This window comes from Nelumbo nucifera, chromosome 3 (assembly GCF_055504915.1).
Source record: "Nelumbo nucifera cultivar China Antique chromosome 3, China Antique-T2T, whole genome shotgun sequence".
Classification (NCBI taxonomy): Eukaryota; Viridiplantae; Streptophyta; class Magnoliopsida; order Proteales; family Nelumbonaceae; genus Nelumbo; species Nelumbo nucifera.
The window spans coordinates 52,460,834-52,480,932 of record NC_142651.1 but is presented as its reverse complement, the minus strand read 5'-3'; the positions used below and the strand labels follow the sequence as shown (position 1 = coordinate 52,480,932).

The 20,099-nt window shown below is 37.2% G+C and overlaps 2 protein-coding genes across 2 annotated transcripts; one reads left to right on the top strand and one right to left on the bottom strand.

The window, feature by feature from the left end:
- Positions 1-723: 723 nt before the first annotated feature.
- On the top strand, positions 724-3,535 carry LOC104600882 (Peptidyl-tRNA hydrolase II (PTH2) family protein). Its single transcript, XM_010264032.3, has 2 exons — positions 724-1,190; positions 3,153-3,535. Exons 1-2 carry the CDS (start codon positions 786-788, stop codon positions 3,333-3,335), a joined length of 588 nt encoding a protein of 195 aa, XP_010262334.1. The 5' UTR covers positions 724-785; the 3' UTR covers positions 3,336-3,535.
- A 3,426-nt stretch (positions 3,536-6,961) lies between these two features.
- On the bottom strand, positions 6,962-15,758 carry LOC104600881 (coatomer subunit beta-1-like). Its single transcript, XM_010264031.2, has 5 exons — positions 15,605-15,758; positions 13,382-15,496; positions 10,712-11,221; positions 7,900-7,985; positions 6,962-7,498 (listed from the first exon to the last, which is right to left on the bottom strand). The coding sequence occupies exons 2-5, from the start codon at positions 15,428-15,430 to the stop codon at positions 7,294-7,296; spliced, it is 2,850 nt and encodes a 949-aa protein (XP_010262333.1). The 5' UTR covers positions 15,431-15,496; positions 15,605-15,758; the 3' UTR covers positions 6,962-7,293.
- Positions 15,759-20,099: the final 4,341 nt, after the last annotated feature.

Here is a 20,099-nt window from a genome sequence, read left to right as displayed (position 1 = left end):
AAAATAAGAGAAAGAGAAAGTTATCCCCTCATTTTTTCTATTTTTTCTCTTATTTTCTATCAAAATCAAACATATCTATAAGGAACAACTAGACATTCTATCCATCAAAAATAAAAGAAAGAAACAACTAGCTAGACATTCTTAGTTCCAAAACCTTGGCCATTAGTTTGGATTGGTTTAAATTCCATGGTTCCATTATGAAAGGTTTTCCCTTGAGTTGGTAGTGATTATCAACAGTGATCTTTATTTTATGCAAACTATCTCCCTTATTCACATAAGGTGCCATACTATTAGAAAGAAATCGTCATTGAAAATGGTGTCTTGCCTTAGGCTGTGTTTGGTTGCATTACAAATAAATTTATATTAATGCTGCCATGCAAATGATTCGAGCGTAAATTCTAAAATATTTTTTGTTTTAAATTTTAGCTTATTTTATTCGATTGCAATAAAAATGAAGTAAATTAAGACATAGAGCAGAATAAAGTAAAATCCAAAACAAAATTAAACAAGAATTTACATTTTTTACATTTACACTTCCATGCATTTGTACAAGTGCAAATTTAACAACCAAACACAGCCTTAATAACTAACCCACGTCGCCTATGCTACGTTCAGAGTATCATAAACTTTTCAGGATGACGTGGCTTTGATATCTTCCGTCGAAAGGAGAGCATTCTCTTCTTCTGTTTTAGTAGGAGAGAAAGTGAACTTCCATTAAATCTGATGTACCGCGCAGCAGCATATCATTTCACTCCACCTTCCTCTGATAGAAGGAGGATCCGGCCATGGTGGTAGCAGTAGCACTGCTCTCGCCCTGGCTTTCTATTCCCGCCAGCGCCATTTGTTACTACTGCACTCCTTCGAGGGTAAGAGGAGTTTCCCTCGCCGTTGGTTCTAGGGCTAGGGATTTCTACCGGTATTCCTCGGAGAAGATGAACGTCTCCGCTGTAGACGCAGCCGGCGAGCCCAGCCCCCTTGCTTCAGACGCCGGGAATGGCGTCAGAGAGGCAGAAAATTCAGACGTCCTGGTTCAGTACATAGTTCTTCGAAGAGATCTGATCGATTCCTGGCCGCTCGGGAGCGTCGTCACACAAGGTTGCCACGCTTCTGTATCGGCGATCTGGACACACAAAGACGATGCCGAGACTCTCAGTTATTGCAGCCCTGAAAACATCGACTCCATGCATAAGGCAAGATAACTCTACGGCTGCTTGATTTCTTCGAGCTTCGTTGATTGATTTCTCGTGGATTTTGATTTTGCGGGACAAGGGTCCTGGGTGGGATTTATTTAGGGTTGTAAATTGAGTTTTGAATTGTGAAAGTGTTTTTGGGGAGTTTAGTACTTTAGTTTAGAGTTTAACTACAGACTTTTATTGGGCTCTGCGTAAGTAAATCTTGGAAAAGAATGGGAGTGAAAAATGTAGCTGTCTGTTCTTTTAATAACTCAGGTTGTGAAGAACTTCTTTAGCTTCTTTTACGGAATTTGACATTGAGTGTTTGTTTTCATTCATAGGACCGACCATATTTTAATGCAGTTGTAAATTTTTCATAGTAGACAGATGGTTCTGTAACATTATAATTGACTGCTAGACTTATAGAGGGATTGCCATTTGGGTCTCAAATGCTTGTGCTCGATTGCATCCCCTCACATTGAAGAATTTTGATTTTATTGTTCTGGTTTGACATCAGGATTTCCCATCAAGTGCCAGTGGAACTTAACTTTCTTTGAGTTTTCTAGTTGAGATGGAGATGATTTTCTTCTTGATTTGGAGGTTAAGCTAACTCTTGATTTGTTTTATCAGATTGCTTGGTTCATATTTTAATTGTACAAAATGAGGAAATGAGATTGTGTTTAGACATTGTCCTGGTCAACCTGAGCTTAACTAGTTCATTGAACTGGTCCTATAATATTTAGCTTTAATAGATTTGATTATACTCTTGGCTAAATAACATCATTTAATCTTTTTAATGGGGGTTATATTAAGTATCGAAATCACTTTTTTCTTTTAAGTATGTGCTATTTCTGCATAAATGCCTCTCTTTGCTCAAGACCAGGCAATTTTGATGGTAAGCAAGTCTTTAGACTGATCATCGATAGTTGGGGGGATGGGAGATCACCTAGATTTTATAACTTTTATTAACATGCCAAGATATTAACATGGTCACAGATGAACAGGGATGCTGCTCTATATTTCCCAATATCCAGGACATGGTTATATGTATGGGTATCCCATTCAATATGCTTATGCCATACTTTATATCTGGTTCTTAAGCTAATATGATCCCTTAATACTTCTATATTTCTAAATTTAATTAACTTCTATTGATAAAAAAGGTTAATTAATTTTTAAACATATCTAGATTTTCTATGGTGTGGTTTATTATGGTTTAACATTTTAAAATTAATGTTATGGAATATATTTAGAAATGTTCATACAGTATAAAAAAGGTACATACAATGTTAGATACAGGCAAACCAAGCATGTAATGGAGGTGCAGGGTAAAGAAAAGAAACCATGGAAGAAGAGAATTATAATTCAGCATATAAGATCTTGCCACACATTGAAGAAACATTTTAATACTTATATATAGTTTTTTCCCTAAAATTTCTTCTGATTTCCCTTCAATTTCCGTCGTCTTGATTAATCAATAACTCATATCTAGCTACTTAGAGCAAGAGAGCTGCTTTTTTTTTCGTACCTGCAGAACATGAAAACTGCTTTTTTTGTTTATGGGCCCATTACACATGTATGCACTATGCAGCAAACAAGTTTCCTAGGTGGAGGTCATGAGTCCATGACTTTTATTTTTTATTTTTTTTCCTGTAGCATATAGGCTATGGGCAGCATTTGTACAACTACTGAGAAGACAACTTCAAGTCCAACAGTCCAACTTTTACAGCAGTGGTATCACAACTGCCATGATTCTTTAGTTTTCCCAATCAAACATGAATAGTTTTATAATTTTGTGTTTCTATTCCCCATGAAAGAGAACCTGCATTAAACATATCCATGCTAGACACAGTACATTATGCTTGTAAAGTTTTTCCTCGTCATTTCCTAAATATAAGAGAAAGTGTTTTTTTTCCCCATCCTTCAAATGCCCAGAGATCTTGAAAATACTCTTATCTAGGTGCTTCTTTGGTTTTGCAGGTTACTCTGGAGGTTAAGGGAGAAACACAGCTCTTGAACTTTTCTGAAAAACTTAAAAATGCAGGTATTGCCCATAAGCTGTGGATTGAACAACCTGAAAACTTCCCCACATGTCTTGCTACTAAGCCATACCGCAAATCTATTGTTTCTTCATTTTTCAAGAAGCTGAAACTCTGTAAGTGAAGTGATTTATCAAAAAAAAAAAAAAAACTCTGTAAGTGAAGTACTAATTGTATCAGCCTCAAAGTTAAGTTTGAAATGGGTCCTTGGAAAATGCATACAGCTCCAAAGCACAGCTTTTACATGTTTTAAGGTTGGTGATGAATAGGCAAAGCTGAAGCAGAGAATGCTATAATTGGGAAGGAATACATTCTTTCTTTTTATTTTTTCCCCCGAGTTGTTACTAGTGCAAACAAACAACTTAAGGTCAGTCAATCATGGTACCTCTAGGGCCAATTTTTTATTTCTCCCTCTATCTTTTGATCATTGTCATGCCTGGATGGATCCTAAGGATGTAACTCAAAACCTACCATTGCATATGTTGAAGATTTAAATCTCCCCTTTCTGAGCCTATTCCTCGAGATCATCTATCCCAAGAAGCTGACCCCATTCTACTAACATTTCGGAGTTTGGAGTATATACAGAAAAAGAATAGTGGGTATTCACATTCATTGCACATGGCTTATATGACATGGTTTACCTATATTTGTGGCTTAAAAAAAACCTTACCTTGAGACATTTCAGAGTTATAATCTTATAGACTTATCATGAAGCTTTTTTTTTTTCCTTTTAAAACTTCAAATGAAAACTTAAATTTCATTGGTTGTAATTTCTGTAGAGTTTTAGTTTTGGTTTGCACTTTTTAACTTAGTAATTAGTTAATGTATTGCCATTGGATTTTTCAACTTTGCTCTGTTTTCGTTGACTCTCATTATTCTCAATTTTCATAAATTCAACCTTAAGAAGTGATTCCTAGAATCACAAAATTTAAGAAGAAATTCTCTGAAAGCATGCCAAACGCAGCTTTAGATGCATGAGGGCGAAGCTTTGAGGTGTAATTCTGAAGCCTCACGAATTTCTAATTCTAATAAAACTAAAATGGGAGAAGAGTAGAAAAATTTACAGGTTAAGCATATTGTTATATAGGAAGAGTATTAATAAAAAAGACAAGAACCATAAGAATATTGGATTATTTGTAGTCTTGTATGGAAAACCATTTCATTCTTATAAACCATTTTGATAATAACTATTAATAAGCTTAAAATCTAAATTAACTACTCTTTAAACATGACGAGACATATATACGAACACAAATCTAAATTAACAACTCCTGCCAACTTCCCAACTTTCAAGACCCCCTCCGGCCCTCCCTAGACTAGAGTTTGGCTGCAGATTCGCGACTTTGAGGAAAACCGATACCAAGAAGTAAAGTACACCAGAGAAATGCAAATGCCGTATGTTCTTGTTGGAAGAGTTTGTGGTGGTGGCAAAGTTCAAAGTATCGACACGTATTGGCCATCTTCCTGATATGCCCTTATAGTGGATGTATCGGGGTTCTGACTGGTTCAGGGGATGGAGGAGTTTTAAACCAGCCAGCTCCCCTGAATCGGTTTTAAAAAAATAAAAAAAAAGTAAAAATAGTATCGATATTGCCTGGCATATCGGGCGTATTGATATTTTGAACCTTGGGTGGTGGCACCTCTCAACCAAGTGATGGGGCTTGTGGGCTGTTGGGTGGCGTTTAATCCAACGGCCCTATACTGCATATGATGTTTTAGACTACTACTACATCATGTATGAGTTGTTTCCCGGCTAATAGAAAGTACTTTTTTTTTTCTTTTTTCAGAGACGAATGACGTTCGACTTATATGGAACAGTGATAATGTAATAATGCTGGTTAGTTTATAGGGGTAATAGCATATAAGGACAACTTTTTGGGTTTAATATCAATAAACGTAATATATTTAAAAAAATTTCAGAAATAGATTAACTTTTTAAAAATAATATCAATAAAGGGTAAAAACGCTGTTCATTTTCTCCTTGCCATTTGTTCACCAGAGTTGCCATCCGCCGTTGCCTGCCACCATCGTCCGCCCTCACCGCCGCCTCCACCCACCTCCGCCTTTGCCTCCGGCAACATTGCCGGAGGTGGCCGGAGGCAGAGGTGGCAGCGGCGGCACCGGTGGTCATTCCTCTGCCCGCTGCCACCGCCACCTTTGCCTCCGGCCACTGCCGGAGGTGGAGGTGAAGGCGAACGACAGCTCTAGTGAACAAATGGCAAGAAGAAGATGAACAATGTTTTTGCCCTTTATTGATATTATTTTTAAAAAGTTAATCTATTTTTGATTTTTTTTAAATATATTACTTTTATTATTGATATTAAACCCCCAAAATTGTCCTTATATGCTAGAAACCCTAGGGACGGTGGCTCTGGTGAACAAATGGCAAGAAGTAAAAGATGAACAGTGTTTTTGCCCTTTATTGATATTATTTTTAAAAAGTTAATCTATTTTTGAAATTTTTTTAAATATATTACTTTTATTATTGATATTAAACCCCCAAAATTGTCCTTATATGCTAGAAACCCTAGTTTATATTGTAAGCACATGCACATGAGAACGTCCTTACCTTGGGTTTCTTATTTTCTGTCTAACGGTAAGGAAAGGATATATGCATTATAAACTCACTGAATGCGAATGCCGAAAACGAATGATGGTTCTGGTTCTGGACCTTCCGGTTCCCGACAGGCTCATTAGTCATTTTTTCATCAATTTGGGTTTTAGGCTTTTGGGGTGGCAATGATCATTTCACCCTGCCATGCTGCTTGCCTTTTGATGACATGGCTTAGTCTGGCTTTATGATTATTGATTTATGCAATGCCAACTGTTGGGCTGTGTTGGGCTAGGCATATTAAAGCCCTGGCTCCCTGCTATGGTTGACTGATTCCATCCGCATTTGCACCCTGTCATTGGTTCCGAATCTTCTGATGACAGGACCGTTTTATCTATCATTCAAAGGAAATTGGATTTCCTCCCCACAAAATTATTGGTCTTTTACATTTCACAACATTTGTAGTCGTGCATGGGAACATTTTTGTATTTGTATGTTTTCATTCATGGGGAAATATTTTCGATCGCACAGCTGCAAGTGTTGTGCGGACCAATTTTGTGAAAGGAAGGTGGGTTCGATTTACACCAAACCTGGCAAGTTGAAGCAACCTGTTAACAAAAACCATCAATTAGACAATTAAACTGGTGAATTGTTCGCACCATTGATTATATCATGTGTGTGTGGTATTGTGGGCCGGACCGGGCTGGGCCAAGTTAGAAATAATCATTTCCCTCCACGTGGGCTCCGTGTCTGTGAGGAGCAGAGCCAGTCTCTTAACTAGTCTTTAAAAGAACCCGTGCAAATAAGTAAAGTCATATAGTTTAACTGGTTTTACCAAGTCTTCATCATCCATCTTTTAAACAACAACTATATGATTAGAATTAAGAAAGAATTATTTTTCTTCTCCTATTTGAAAGACTCTCAAGACTCCCAAGTACTACAGTATTCTGCACTAACAATAATGCCCAGAATATAGAGAAAACAAGTGGCTGTATACTGCAACTTGAACAATTTACAAGGCTCAATCTTATCCAGCTTTCCCAAAAGACAGGTCTACCTGGAAACATTTTTTGAATTGGGCCTCAAATACCGACCTGAGCTTAGGTCATGTTGAGGGTTCAGTCGGCTCAAGTCTTACACAGGTAGAACAGTATTAGACTAATGCCTCAAGTGCGTAGGATACTATTTTGCATTCTATAGCTCAAAAAAAGTTTTTAAGTTCTATAGCTCAATTTAGCTTTAAACAATACCGTAACACAAGCCTAGACTTGGACAAAAGGAACTTTGACCAGTACATTTTGGTTGTGTTTTGACTGCTCAATTCTTAGGGCTGTGCTAAGGCTGATCCTTAAGCATGTAAGGAGTACATCATGCCCCAGAGATGTAAACCATAAACTTGTGTTATAACTTATAAATACCCAGAAAAAACCACAATCAAAATAATATGAATAGCAAAGGTCATGAATGAACAAATATTGAATTTTGGAAGAAAGAATCACAGATTGGAAAAATGGATGATGATACTTATCCATCAACTTCCTCCTTTCTGTTTTAGAGTGATTTTGTCTCCCAGACTTAGGGCAATCCCCTGGGTCTTGCTCCTTATCCTTATGTACCCACTGAGCTTCCCGTCTGCTTGTTTCTCAATGCTCAGGTTTACCAAAGCATCTTCCCCAAATACACTCTTAGCATACAGGTTAGCAGAAAGGAATCCACATTCTCCATCTAACACTGATCTGTATCAGGACAGCAACAAAGAGGAAAAAAAATAATAAAAAAGAAAATAATGATCAGTCAGTCTCAATATGAAGGTCAAGGAGAAATGTATGGGATAGATCAAATTTGAGCAAGCCTTTCAAAACCATGCAGAGTATAACGAGGGTTTTTCTGTTCTCTTTTTGATTGAGGCAACAAGTAGGAGCATCCTGTAGGCGGGGCAGTTAAATGCTGGCCTGCCCCAATGCATATGCATTATGTCCACTACATAACAGGTAGGCTTTAATTGGGCCCAGACAGAAGATATTTCTAATTCTTCTTCCTTTTATTTAATATTTTGTTTATTCCTTTTTTTCACCATATACTGGAAAGAAGCTTAACCAATAAAAGGAACATACAGAGGAGAAGGGTGAGAACTTACGGTGGAGTAAGACACTTCATATTTGTAGAGTTGATGATGTGATTCAGGAATTCTTTCTCATCTTGAATTACAGTATTCACTGCCACCTGAAAATGAAATCATAGACTGGATCATCCAAGCACAGCAGAAGATAAAAAAAAAAAGATGATTTGGGCAGCATAGAGAATTCAGAAAAAGAAAAAAAGGGGGCATTCTTATGTGGTTTGTACCAGAAAAAGAAAAAGAAAACAAAAGCTAATTGAATAAACTCAAGGAAATGCTACCCTAACCTTTTCTTCTTGATCAATCTGTAAAACATCCTAAAAATGCCTCTCTATTAATTCCTACTTTTTTTTCTCTTATAAATATATCCTTCCAAAATTAAAGTTTTCTCCACAAAAGTGACAATCTTTGCATATTTATTAGCCCAATGGAAGTGACAATCAAAAGAAGACAAAAGTGGCATGCCACTTAAAGGTTTATATGTCATGTAGCACTGTTAAACATGACAGCATAAGGTCCAAGTATGCAAAGAATGTCTAGCTAAAATCAGTTTAGTTGCCTTGAAGAGAAATGCAGGATCTCATGTACATGTATTAGCATACTTCTTTGCATCAAATTGCTCCTTTCAGAATTTAACTTGTTTCACTTGGCCATGAGATAGCATCTGAGAAACAAAAGCATAAGAAGTATGAAAGACCTTTCCGTTTATGAGTTTATCTGAACCAAGTCAACCTTACCAAGATAATTATATAGCTAAAATTTATTTTGCCACGTGGTACCATTATATTCTAATACAACATGTTGTTAGGGCAGAGTTAATCACTGCTGTTTTTGGGGTATAAAAAGCTGGGGAAATGGGAATCACAAGGTTGGTTGTGGAAGGGATTCAAAAATAATAATTGGACACCTGAGAAAGGAGGGGGATGATTTGGCAATACAGGAATGATGTCAGGCGGTTCAAGATGTTGTCAAGAGCTATGAACATTCAAGTTAGATGGTAAGAAGGTCCACCACTAATGGATTGGCTGATGGATTAGCTAAGCAAGGAGTGCGTAGAAATCACTTGTATTGGACTCAATTGTAATGGGATGGTGGGGTTCTTTTGATGTAAAGGGTGTTCAGATTTAATAACCTCTTGTTGTAACCTTTTTCTTAATTAGTTTTAACAAAATTTTCTTTGTTTCTGATAAAAAACAAAAAAAAAAACATTAAACTAATTATTGCAATACTATAATTCAATTATTGGGATGTGGCTGATAAAGTAAAAATTAGCATGCACAAAACTCTAAACTTCGTATTCCCCAAAACAAAACACAGTACTTTTGTAAACTTCATTTAAAACTTTAGACAAGCCAAACAAAAAAAAGAAAAAAGAAAAAAATACATTTCTTGACATGATGTATCCCGACTAGAACATGGTAATAAAACGGAATATTTACTGTCATTTTCTCTAAGAAGTCTATCTTTGACCACATTTTGTGTCCATACTTTTGAAACAAAATTACTTTTAAACATGGATTATTCCTATACCCTTTTTACTAAACCATGTTTTGCTAACAATGTACTGAAACCATATTCTATATATGGCAGCATGGCTAATAAAATGGGCATCATCAAGCAAAGAGTCTGAACAACTCACCCAGCAAATTATTCTGGGCTGAGTTGTAATTCTGACTGTGTTGGGGTTCAGCTTCACTAACTCTAGGGCTTGAACCTGTTCACTTTTTACTAAGATTTTTAATCAAAGTTACCATTTCCTATCAAAAATAAAACACACAACATACACAACTGACCCAGCAAATTGTTTTTCCTTCTTAATATTAACCCATCTAGATTGTAATCTCAAAAATAGATATTCACCAGCAACCTGAGGTAGATGCTCAAAGTGAAAAGGCTCTCAGCTAGAAACACGTGGAGAAAATCAGTTCTTTGAATAATGATGGATTGGACATTAGGGATAAAAAGCCCAATTACATACAAATATCTGAGCGCCAAAAACCATATGTAAGAATCTGAATCAGAGGAGGCCATACAGATAGATGGCAATGCCCTTCTCTGCACAGGGTCTAATGATGGTGTTCCACATGGTATAAAAAAGGAATTTGGTTGGAAGCTCATTTGGACAGACGTTCTCAATCTATTTGATATTTCTGCAGAAACCCACCAAGGCTACAGGGAAGGGGAAAGGTCAAAATTGAATATAAACTGGAGGTAGATGGATCGATCAGACATTAGTGAGATTATCATTAGTAGATTTCAAGTCTTAAGGATGGCACTAACACCATTCTTTCCCATATAGTTTCTTCTACCATCTTAACTTAAAAAAAACAAGGAAATCCAATGCTATCTCAATTTTCACCATACTGACTTGGAGAGATACTTTAATTGGCTTGAATGTTATTGATGCTTAACAAACAGTAGCCATTCATCTATTCTAGTTCTTCAAAAAATGAAGCATGTTCTACTTAAATATTAGACATTTGTTCAGAGAACCAAGATAATGAGCATGCAATGCTCATTTTGGTGGATCAGAGCTTTGTTGTTCTCTTGCAATGACAAGGATTTACTAAAATGGAACTAGAATGGGGGGCACCAGGGCCTGGGGATAACTTATATTATTCTCAATTCTTTGAACTTTCTTTGTTGAGTCAGATTTAGGTGGTTTGTAATGCACCCTCTCAGACTCATTGGGTGTTTTCTTTTTTCCTTCTTACAATTAATAAATTTTTTTATTGCTTTTTCTGTTTAAATAATTATCATAAAAAGCTAAGTGAAAGCAATTTTTTTTTATAATCAGACAAGTATAAGTAACTCTGCATAATAAAGATACCTTGTTTTCCCATTCAAACTCAGCCCACATAGTTCTGAATGCCCAGTCAGCACAGTTTGCTGGAGAGATGTAGTCCATGATATCAATGTGGATGTCATTGAGGACAATAACTGTTCGTTCAAGCACATTCGAAGTCTCATAGACAATGTTCCCAAATATGACTCCTGTTTCAGTTGATGAGACCTTAATATTTGCCTTTATCTGCTTACTTGATTCTGGAGCTAGTGTATAGTTTTGTGGACGTTCCACGAGCTTGAGATCACCCATGGTTGCTAACTCCAAGCACAAGTTCTGTAGTGTCTCCTTAGTTCGATTAATTATGGTAACATCAAGGACAATGTCATAATGATGAACTGTCACATATGCTTCAGCGTACACAGGATCACTAAATCCTGTAAGTTGAAGAATGCGGTTGAGCTTATTTGCATCATCACCATCCTTGGAAAAGTCTCCAGTGGCACGTTTTAGATCATCATGGATCTGATCTTCCAACTCAAGCTGGCTCATTCCCTGAAAATGAAGGTAACTTAGATAGATGCTAATATTTCATGGACCAGTAAACTGGTCATAAACCAGAACAGTCTTGAGTTGGTCACTTATAGCTCAGTTTTCTGTTGCAAAACATGCCCAAAGGATTTATTTGATTAGCTACAAGAAGCATAAGATAACATTATTTTAGAGTGATAGGGGAGAGAGGGATCCAAAACCCAGAAGATTCATGCAGAAAATTTTTCATTTTGGATTCGTTGTAATTTAACATATCAATAACAGACATGTTCAAAGAAGATTTGTCAATTGGTTAAATATGAACATAAAAGAAAAACTCCTTGCCTTCAAAAGATCAAGAAACAAGGGATACTAAAAGTCTAAACAGCATATGTTGACTCTAAGATGAATACATCTAGCCTCTTGGGAATAAATCATGGAATGGTGTTCCACTCAAGACGAGGTCTTCCAACTTCCCTAGTGAGTGTGTTCAAAAGGGGTCATCATAGGCCAGGCGAAACCTAGTTCCAAGCCATGCTTTTGGGCCGGGCTAGAAATGATCACCCCTAGTGTTGACTATGCCTTCTGCTGTTCTCTCTTATTTTCTATCAAACCAAACATAGCCTAAGTTAGGGGCTACTTGATAATGACTGAAGTGGCTGAACTGAACAACTTATTGCTTTGTCTTTTAGTGGATAATCATTTAAAAAAAAATTGTGGTACAAAAATCTATATTTGAGATTATATAATAAAATATTCATGCCTTTTCTTCAGCCGTTAAGGAGCTCATAACCTACTTAATAACTTATTCACTAAAGCACAAAGCAATAAGTCATTCAGTTGAGCCACTTCAGCTTTTATCAAACAGTCTCTTAATATGATTAGGCTCACAACTTATTTGGTATAAATTTAGCTCTAGAAGTAACAATTTTAAGAATTTGGGTAAAAATTAGAATAGGAGAAAAATTTATATGAAGTTCTTACAGACTTTAAGGCAGTGTTGCATGGATACAGACAAAGGAGTCGGAGTCCAAATGCGTGTCCAAGAGTTTTGACTCAGGAAGACAAGAAAACATGGACTCACAGACATGTCTATGGATTAGTATAGACATTAATATAGTTTATATTTCTTGAATTCTAATATTATATACCTACAAAAAAGAGTATAAAATGTTGCCTGTGTAACTAAAAAATGTTTTCAATCCATGGTTGAACTAGCTGGTTGGGCAGGTCAACCTGTCACCTGGCAATATTTCTAGGTCCATTTCACCCCTAAAGCATTCATTTGCAAAAAACCATTGACTCAATTAACAGCATGGTAACCTTGCCGAATGAACTGCTGAACCACTTAACCTAGTCAATGGATCATGGGTTAGACATTTATTCCCATCATTAATAACAATAATTCTCATTCATCACTTATTTTTATTTAATATGATAAATATGTAATATTAGAGACATGTCATGCTTTTTTCTGCATTTTCTGTATTTTTGTTTATTTGTTATTTTATTATTTAGTTTATGGTGTCATGGGTTGACCCATTTGACCGAGAAGGTTGAACTGCTGATCTGCTACCCTGGAGAAAATTGGTTCCATTTCCAGGTCAGTTTTTAAAACAGTTACTATACAACATATGAAAGATAGAATTCATCTTGTACATTAGCTGTTCATTTTTGTCAAATAAGCTAGAACATAAAAGAGGAAATGTCATGTAGAAGTATCCATCAAGAATATATAGTGCCAGAATCTAATGCAGACACATCATCCATCTAGGAGAGTTAATACAATACTGCTTTAATGTGTTCTTAAGTCTACCCAGAAACAGTCAGGGGATTGCAAAGGCTCACTGTCAGAAGGGATTTGTTCTCACACTTTATGCATGTGCATATGAAGATCTACCTGTTGCCTTTGCTATACAGTATACATTATATGCAAAATTTGATTAGTGTTACAATGGGTAATAGAGATCTGCCCTCACCTTCTAAGGTCTAATTGTTTTATACAGCTTTTAATGCCACCCAGGGTATTGGAATGTGTGAAAAGTTGTATAATATAATTAAACCTTGAAGCTTGAAAGGCAACAATTCTGTATAATTCACAGAAGAAAAAAGTAATTCTGTGTTTATTAGACATTCTAAACTCTCAACATATAAGAGATGTCAAAAGCAGTAGTATAGTCTTACCTTCCTGTTCTTCAAATGGTAGAAGTCGATGAGGTCATCTGGTTGTGCACGAGAAATTTGAGCCTTTGCTTTTATCTCCTCTGTTTCCCTCAGCTGTTTCTCTGCAAGCATTTTAACAAAACTTTGACGGCATGACTCCAACCATATCTTCCTAATCTGCTGGCCAGTATTGCATAGCAATCTAATGCAAAGCACAACCCTATCATAAGAGTCACTGTCAATTGGATGTGGAAGAACTGGAGACTGTCCCAACTGCAACATAGAGACCATGATTAATAAGATTTCACTAGATGTTTTGCTAACTTCAATCTTTGATGACTGAACCTCTTCATATCTCAAAACAAGCTTTGTCAGTGTACAGGCAACAACAGCCCCAAGGAAGAAGTCACCAGTAAGGATGAGAGATCGCAGATTCCCAGGAGATGCCAAGGACCCTGAAACAATGGAAGGAGGAGAGATAGCAATTTCTGAGGCAGCACTCTGGGTTGCGTAGGTCCCATCTGCAAGGATCGCGGGTCTTCTAGAGGAGACAGTTATAGAATTAACTTGCTGAGACTTTTTAGGAGCATCTACAGCATTCTTTTCTTCTGCAGCAGTGTAGAATGGAAGTTCTCCAAGACACTGCTTAATGGTTGCAATTCCATTCTCAACTTCTGAAAGAGAGAGACAATATTCTCCAATGATCCAAAGAGCACAAGCACAAACTCGTGTAGCACGGATCTGATAGAAGGTGTCTAAGAGTCTTGTTATTATTGAAATTCTTAGTTTTGGGTTAGTTGTAATTATTTCTCGCACAAAAATTATCACGTCTATAGCTGAAGAAACATTATTATCCCCTAAGAAATCCATCAACAGATGAACCACAGTGCTGGCCACCTCAGGGAATTTGATAGCACAAGAATGTATAGCCTGAACAAGCATTTGCCGGTACTCGCCATTCTTCTCAAGCTCCGTACTCTGAGTCTTCATGACTTCCTTCTTCAGAGTGAGAACAACCTCATCTATATTCCTAGGAGTTATCAGTTCGAGAACGATATCGATTGTTTTCCTGCGAATGTCAAGGTTGGGGCTAGAAAGAGCCCTGAGTACATCCATGATCATATCAACCATAACATCTCTGTGAGAAGACTTGAGCTCATGCAGACGATCAAGCACAATAAGCTTAACATTGTTGTCACTCTGAGAGAGAAGAAGCTGGCAATAGGTGCTGGCAGCAGCCCTGATAGCCGTGGGGGCGGACGAGAGAGAAACAAGCGCGCCAGCACATTCATAAATAACGGCTTCGGATGGTGCGTTCAGTAGAGAAATGATGATCTTAATGTACTTCCCCTTCTCTCCCGGATTCGTTCTGCAAACCTTTCGGATCAACTCCAGAACAACCATCTGAATAGCTTCCCCCCATTCAGGGATACTATCAACGTGGGTGAGGAGGTAATTGAGTGCACGATCCTGAGCGCAATTGAAGAGCATAAGGAAAGCATTTCGCTTGGCCGAAGGATCCTGCTCAGACGAAAGCCCCTTCTCGATCATCTCCGGTGCATCGACAAGAAGCTGCTCCCCCTGAGGAAGCTTGTAGATCGACATAACCGCAAGGATTGCATTCCTCCTAACAAACTGATGACGATGTTCCAAATTGGACAAAACCGAAGGAATCAATGGCTCAATGATCTCCGTCTCGTTCATCCGACAAAGGAATCTCAGAGTAACACCACGAATGTATTCGTTCGGGTGCTGGAGATTATCCCTGAGTTTCTGGCATATCAGGATCATTTCCGGGAGAACTTTCCCTTTGGAATCCGTTTTATCGATGATCTCCAAATACAGAAGCAAAAGCTTCCGAATCGTGTGATCGTCGGTAGGCAAGACATACCGAATAATCGTGATGAAAAGCTGAGGGATGGTTTCTCCATTCAACAACAGCATGATGGCGTTCTTCATTGCTTCGATCTTCGCAGCAACATCGTTTCCTTCAAGAGCCTCCTTGATCTCGTTAGCGAGAGCAGGAGTTGCTCGGTCGAAGTGAATTAACAACGTAGAAGATTTCTCCATTTCCTACCGTGGTTCCTCCAAATTCTACAACGCCTGTTTCGAAACCTTAACTACTCGGAACTCGTGCTGCAAATTCAACAATTTCAATTGTTAAGGTTTGAGAATCGAGTAGTAACAGAGAAATTCACAGACGTTCCTTGCTCCTACACCAGATCGAAACACTACGTTTCTTACGTTTTGATCGGTTGTGGAAGCTATATGAATGGATCTGAAAAATCGCGAAAAAGAGAGAGAGAGAGAGAAAACTGCCCTCTCTCAAATCTGCGTTTTCTGAGATCTTGTAACCAGAAAAATCTGCATCCTTCCGTTTTCTGGTAGTCAAGAGTTCAAACTTCCATGAGTGCGAAGTTCAAACTAAACAAAAAGAACCGGGTTCAAGTCGGTCGGGTAGAGCGGGTTCAAAGCCCCTACACTCTGGACCTCGGGTTCGGTCCAACCCGAGGTCAAAGAGTTGTTAGTCAGCTGACTCAGTGCCAAACTGTCAATTTAGGCTGAGCTATAACCTCAGTTTGGAAAGTGTATAAATACAAATATGTACAGTGCAAATACATACAAAACAATACAAAATACAAGATTTTGCACTCCATATATTTGCATTTGTACTCCTTCCAAACTGAGCCATAAATGCAAATTTGTTCAAATAGAAAGATGCAAATTTGGTTCGGTTTTGCATTCATGAATTTACAGTGATTATATGTATTGGCCAACTTTGTGTAAAAAGGGTTGAAAAATAAATTAGTTATGCTGTGTTTGGTTGCAGTGCAAATTTATTTGCACTGATGCAAAATTATGGCTGTGTAAATTTTGATTTATTTTTGTTTCAAATTTTACCTTACTTTGATTGCAGTATAAATGAAGTAAAATAATACCTAAAGCAAAACAAAGTAAAATCCAAAACAATATTAAACCAAATTTTGTATTTTTTACATTTGTACTAGTACAAATAAAATTGCACTGCAGCCAAGCACAACCCTTTGGAAGGAGTGCAAATACAAATATATAGAGCGCAAATCCTTGTATTTTGTATTATTTGAAATGTATTTGTACTGTTCATATTTGTATTTGTATTCCTTCCAAACTGAGGCCTAGTACAAAATACATCTTTTTGCATTATACATATTTGCATTTGTACTCTTTTCAAACTGAGCTTTAATTTTAATTACTTTCATTTCCCGTACAAAACATATTCTTACCAAAAAGCCTACAAAACTGAACTGGAGTAAATTTTGTTTCATTCTACATTTGTATTCTTACCAGAGCAAATCCCAACTCAAAATTGTACATGGAATGGGCTTGGAAGCTGGCTTCAGGCCCAAAACATCAAAAAATTTCATTTTGAGAGTTGAGCCTGGGACTATAACTTAGCTAACCCAAGCCCAATCTGAGTGTGTCAAATTTTAGCCTTGGCTGGGCTTAGTTGGGTAAATCGGCCTTAACCCCAACCTTGGTCCAGATTCAAAACTTCAGCCTATTAGGATTGGGGTCTAAGTTGCCTTTGATTTTTGTAATCAAAATATCCCTATTTGTTAATTTTCCCTCATTTTTATGAAGGCAAAAGTCATAAGGAGGTGTTTGGTTTTATCATGTATTCATTCTGCATAACAAGTAATAAATAATATGAAAAAGTAACACTCATGTTTCTGGTTGTTTTTGTGACTTATCTGCCCCTATTTGGTAATCTATCCTCTCATTATATGGTAAGGACAAAATCGTAATTGGCATGGGTTACATTGAAGGAAACTCTCCCATCTTTCTTGAGAGATCTCCAATGGTTGTATATGTGTTTTTTGTTTCCAAAGCTAAAACAAAAAAAAATGCGTTCTTGAATTTCTGGCTTGGAGGTTTTTGCATAGTAAAGAAAGCACTTTTTTTGGGTAGAAAGTAAAGAAAGCACTTTGAGTAAATCTGTTAAGATCCAGATATTTAGGTAATAATGACAGAATCCCTAGAAAAAAAAATTGTTACTTTGTTAGCCCTTTAAAAAATGTTTCAAGATCTGGAGATTCTAAGTGTCAACTCTGATGTTAATGTTTGGAGCATTCCTTTGATTCAGAATGGAAATAAAGATGCTCTTCCTTTTAGCCCTCCAAGTGGAAATTTTGTGGATATGAAAGCTAAAGACTTGAGTGATTTTCAAGCATATGAAGTTGGAATGCTGACATATTGAATGAAGTTTTCCTTGGGTCTCTGGTTAGGAATGTTTTAAATACTCAAATTTTCAGAGAAAGGAGGAAAGATAAAATAGTTTGGTGGACTGCTAGTTCAAGTTCTTTTTCTGTAAAGGATTTCTACAAAAATGAATGTATAATTGAAGGCAATAATTTTTCTTTCTCAGGTTATATCCTATTTTAAAAGAATTTGGAAACTCAAAATCTCTACTGGATTTAAGCTGTTCCTTTGGCGTGTTTGTAGAAATTTTGTGGGGATGAGGCATGTTTTAGCTATTAAAGGTAATGGATAGAGCTATTTTGTTTGCAAATCCTTGGTCTTTTTGTCTCCAAGACGATCAGTTTTAATCTGCACTTGATTTTGTTCTATTTTTTGTTTTAGAGGTAAGAGTGCAATTTCAGCAGACTCGGGTTGAGCTTTTGTCAAAATTCAAATGGTCCCGACATGAAAGCCCAAGCCCAAAGCAGTGTAAAATGCCTACTTGGGCCAACCCGAATTGCACCAATATTTGTAGTTGTAGGGTTCTCAACAATGTGAATGGTAACACAATTGGCAATTGTTTTTGTTTCAGAAATTAAAATAAAACCATTCACATAACAACCCCATAATGATAAGAATGAAAGTAATACATCTTTAGAGTTGATAGCTGTGGCCTGACAATCTAACAATGTGTGGTATTGCTAGAAATGAGCTTTGTTTTTAATAACAGATATAGAAGTTGTGTCCTAGGTGGGCCTTGGCGCAACGGTTGAGTTGCTCCATTCCGACTTGGGTGACCGGGGTTCAAATCTTGGAAACCGCTCTTGTGTGTGCAAGAATAAGTCTGTGTACATCTTTCCCCCAGATCCGGCCCACATTAACGAGAGCCTCATGCATTGGGCTATTCTCATATAGGAGTTGTCAATGGGTTTATTTATATTAATCAAATTTTGAATGGAAGAGGTATATCATCTCAAATGAAAGAACCTCAGCAACCAAATCAATATGAGGGTAAAGTTTTGTCACTTGCTTAATTCTAAAAGTGATCATACTTACTGTATTACTTGTAATGGTGGAATAGATTTGAATAAGTGTCTTATGATCTTGTTGCATTCTTTAATGGTAAGTTTTTGGTTGTTGCAGGTGATCTGTTGCTGTTGGGAATGATCCAGGAAAGCACAAAAGCTGAATTATGGGCATATTATATAAAATTCCTTTTTTTTGCTAAGGCTCAGACTCTCTTTGGTTTGTTTCAACTCTTAATAGTTCACAGTATGTCATTTCTTGGAAATATTGATCAATTTTGGACCGTATCAAAATTCAAAACATCCTAATCTATTTATTTATTTTTTTTTTTTGAGAAAGTTTGTGTTCAACATTTTTCTAGGAACTTCAATAGGGTTGCTCATCTTATGGCCAACATGCTAAATCTTTCTGTTGTTGATAGTTAGAATAGTAGTTAGTTCAGTCAAAAAGGGTAAATTGCATTACTGCTATGTACCAAGGTTAAAAGTATCGATACGTATTGGCCCATATCAGTTGATACGTATCGTTCCAGGACCTCCCTGACATGCATCGTTCCGAGACCTCCCTGATATGCATCGTTCTGGGACCTCCCGACGTATCGGGGGTCTGACCAGTTCAGGGGGTGGAGGAGCCCTAAACCGCCCCCCTGAACCGGTTTTGAAAAAAATAAAAAAGTAAAAAAAAAGGTATTGATATTGCCCGATACACCCTTACCGGCATATCGGGCATATCGATATTTTGAACATTGCCATGTGTTTGCTGAAATAGAGCTGTCGAATGAGAGAAGACGAAGAAGAAGAAGATATGAGATGGGCGGCAGAATTAGTTCTCAGCCAGCCCTAATCTATTATGTATAACAACATTACATAATGTTACATAAATAGACCAGAATGCCCCTGATTAGTGGAGGGACACCTAGTCAAATAAACACTAAATAAGATTAGGCCCAGTAATTAAGGCCCAATAACTAATGACTTAAGACCCAACAAGGATAAACATACAAAATAAGACAGCCAAACCAACATTCCCCCTCAAGCTAAGCATGGATGTCAATCATGTTTAGCTTGCCAAGTAAGTCCAAGAATTTTACTGTAGCTAGCCCTTTAGTCAGAACATCTGCAATCAGCATCTCGGAGGGAGTATAAGGGATGTAGAGTTCTCCTGAGACGATTCTTTCTCTGACAAAGTGACGGTCTATCTCAATATGTTTAGTTCTATCATGTTGCACTGGGTTATTTGCAATGTTGATGGCAGCCTTGTTGTCACAGTACAACCTAAGAGGACACTCAATCTTTATTCCAAGTTCACCAAGCAGGATCTTAAGCCATAAAAGTTCAGCAACACCATGAGCCATAGCTCGATATTCGGCCTCTACACTAGATCTAGCAACCACATTCTGTTTTTTACTCCTCCAAGTAACTAAATTTCCTTCAACAAAGGTGCAGTACCCAGAAGTAGACTTCCTGTCTCCAACTAAGCCAGCCCAATCTGCATC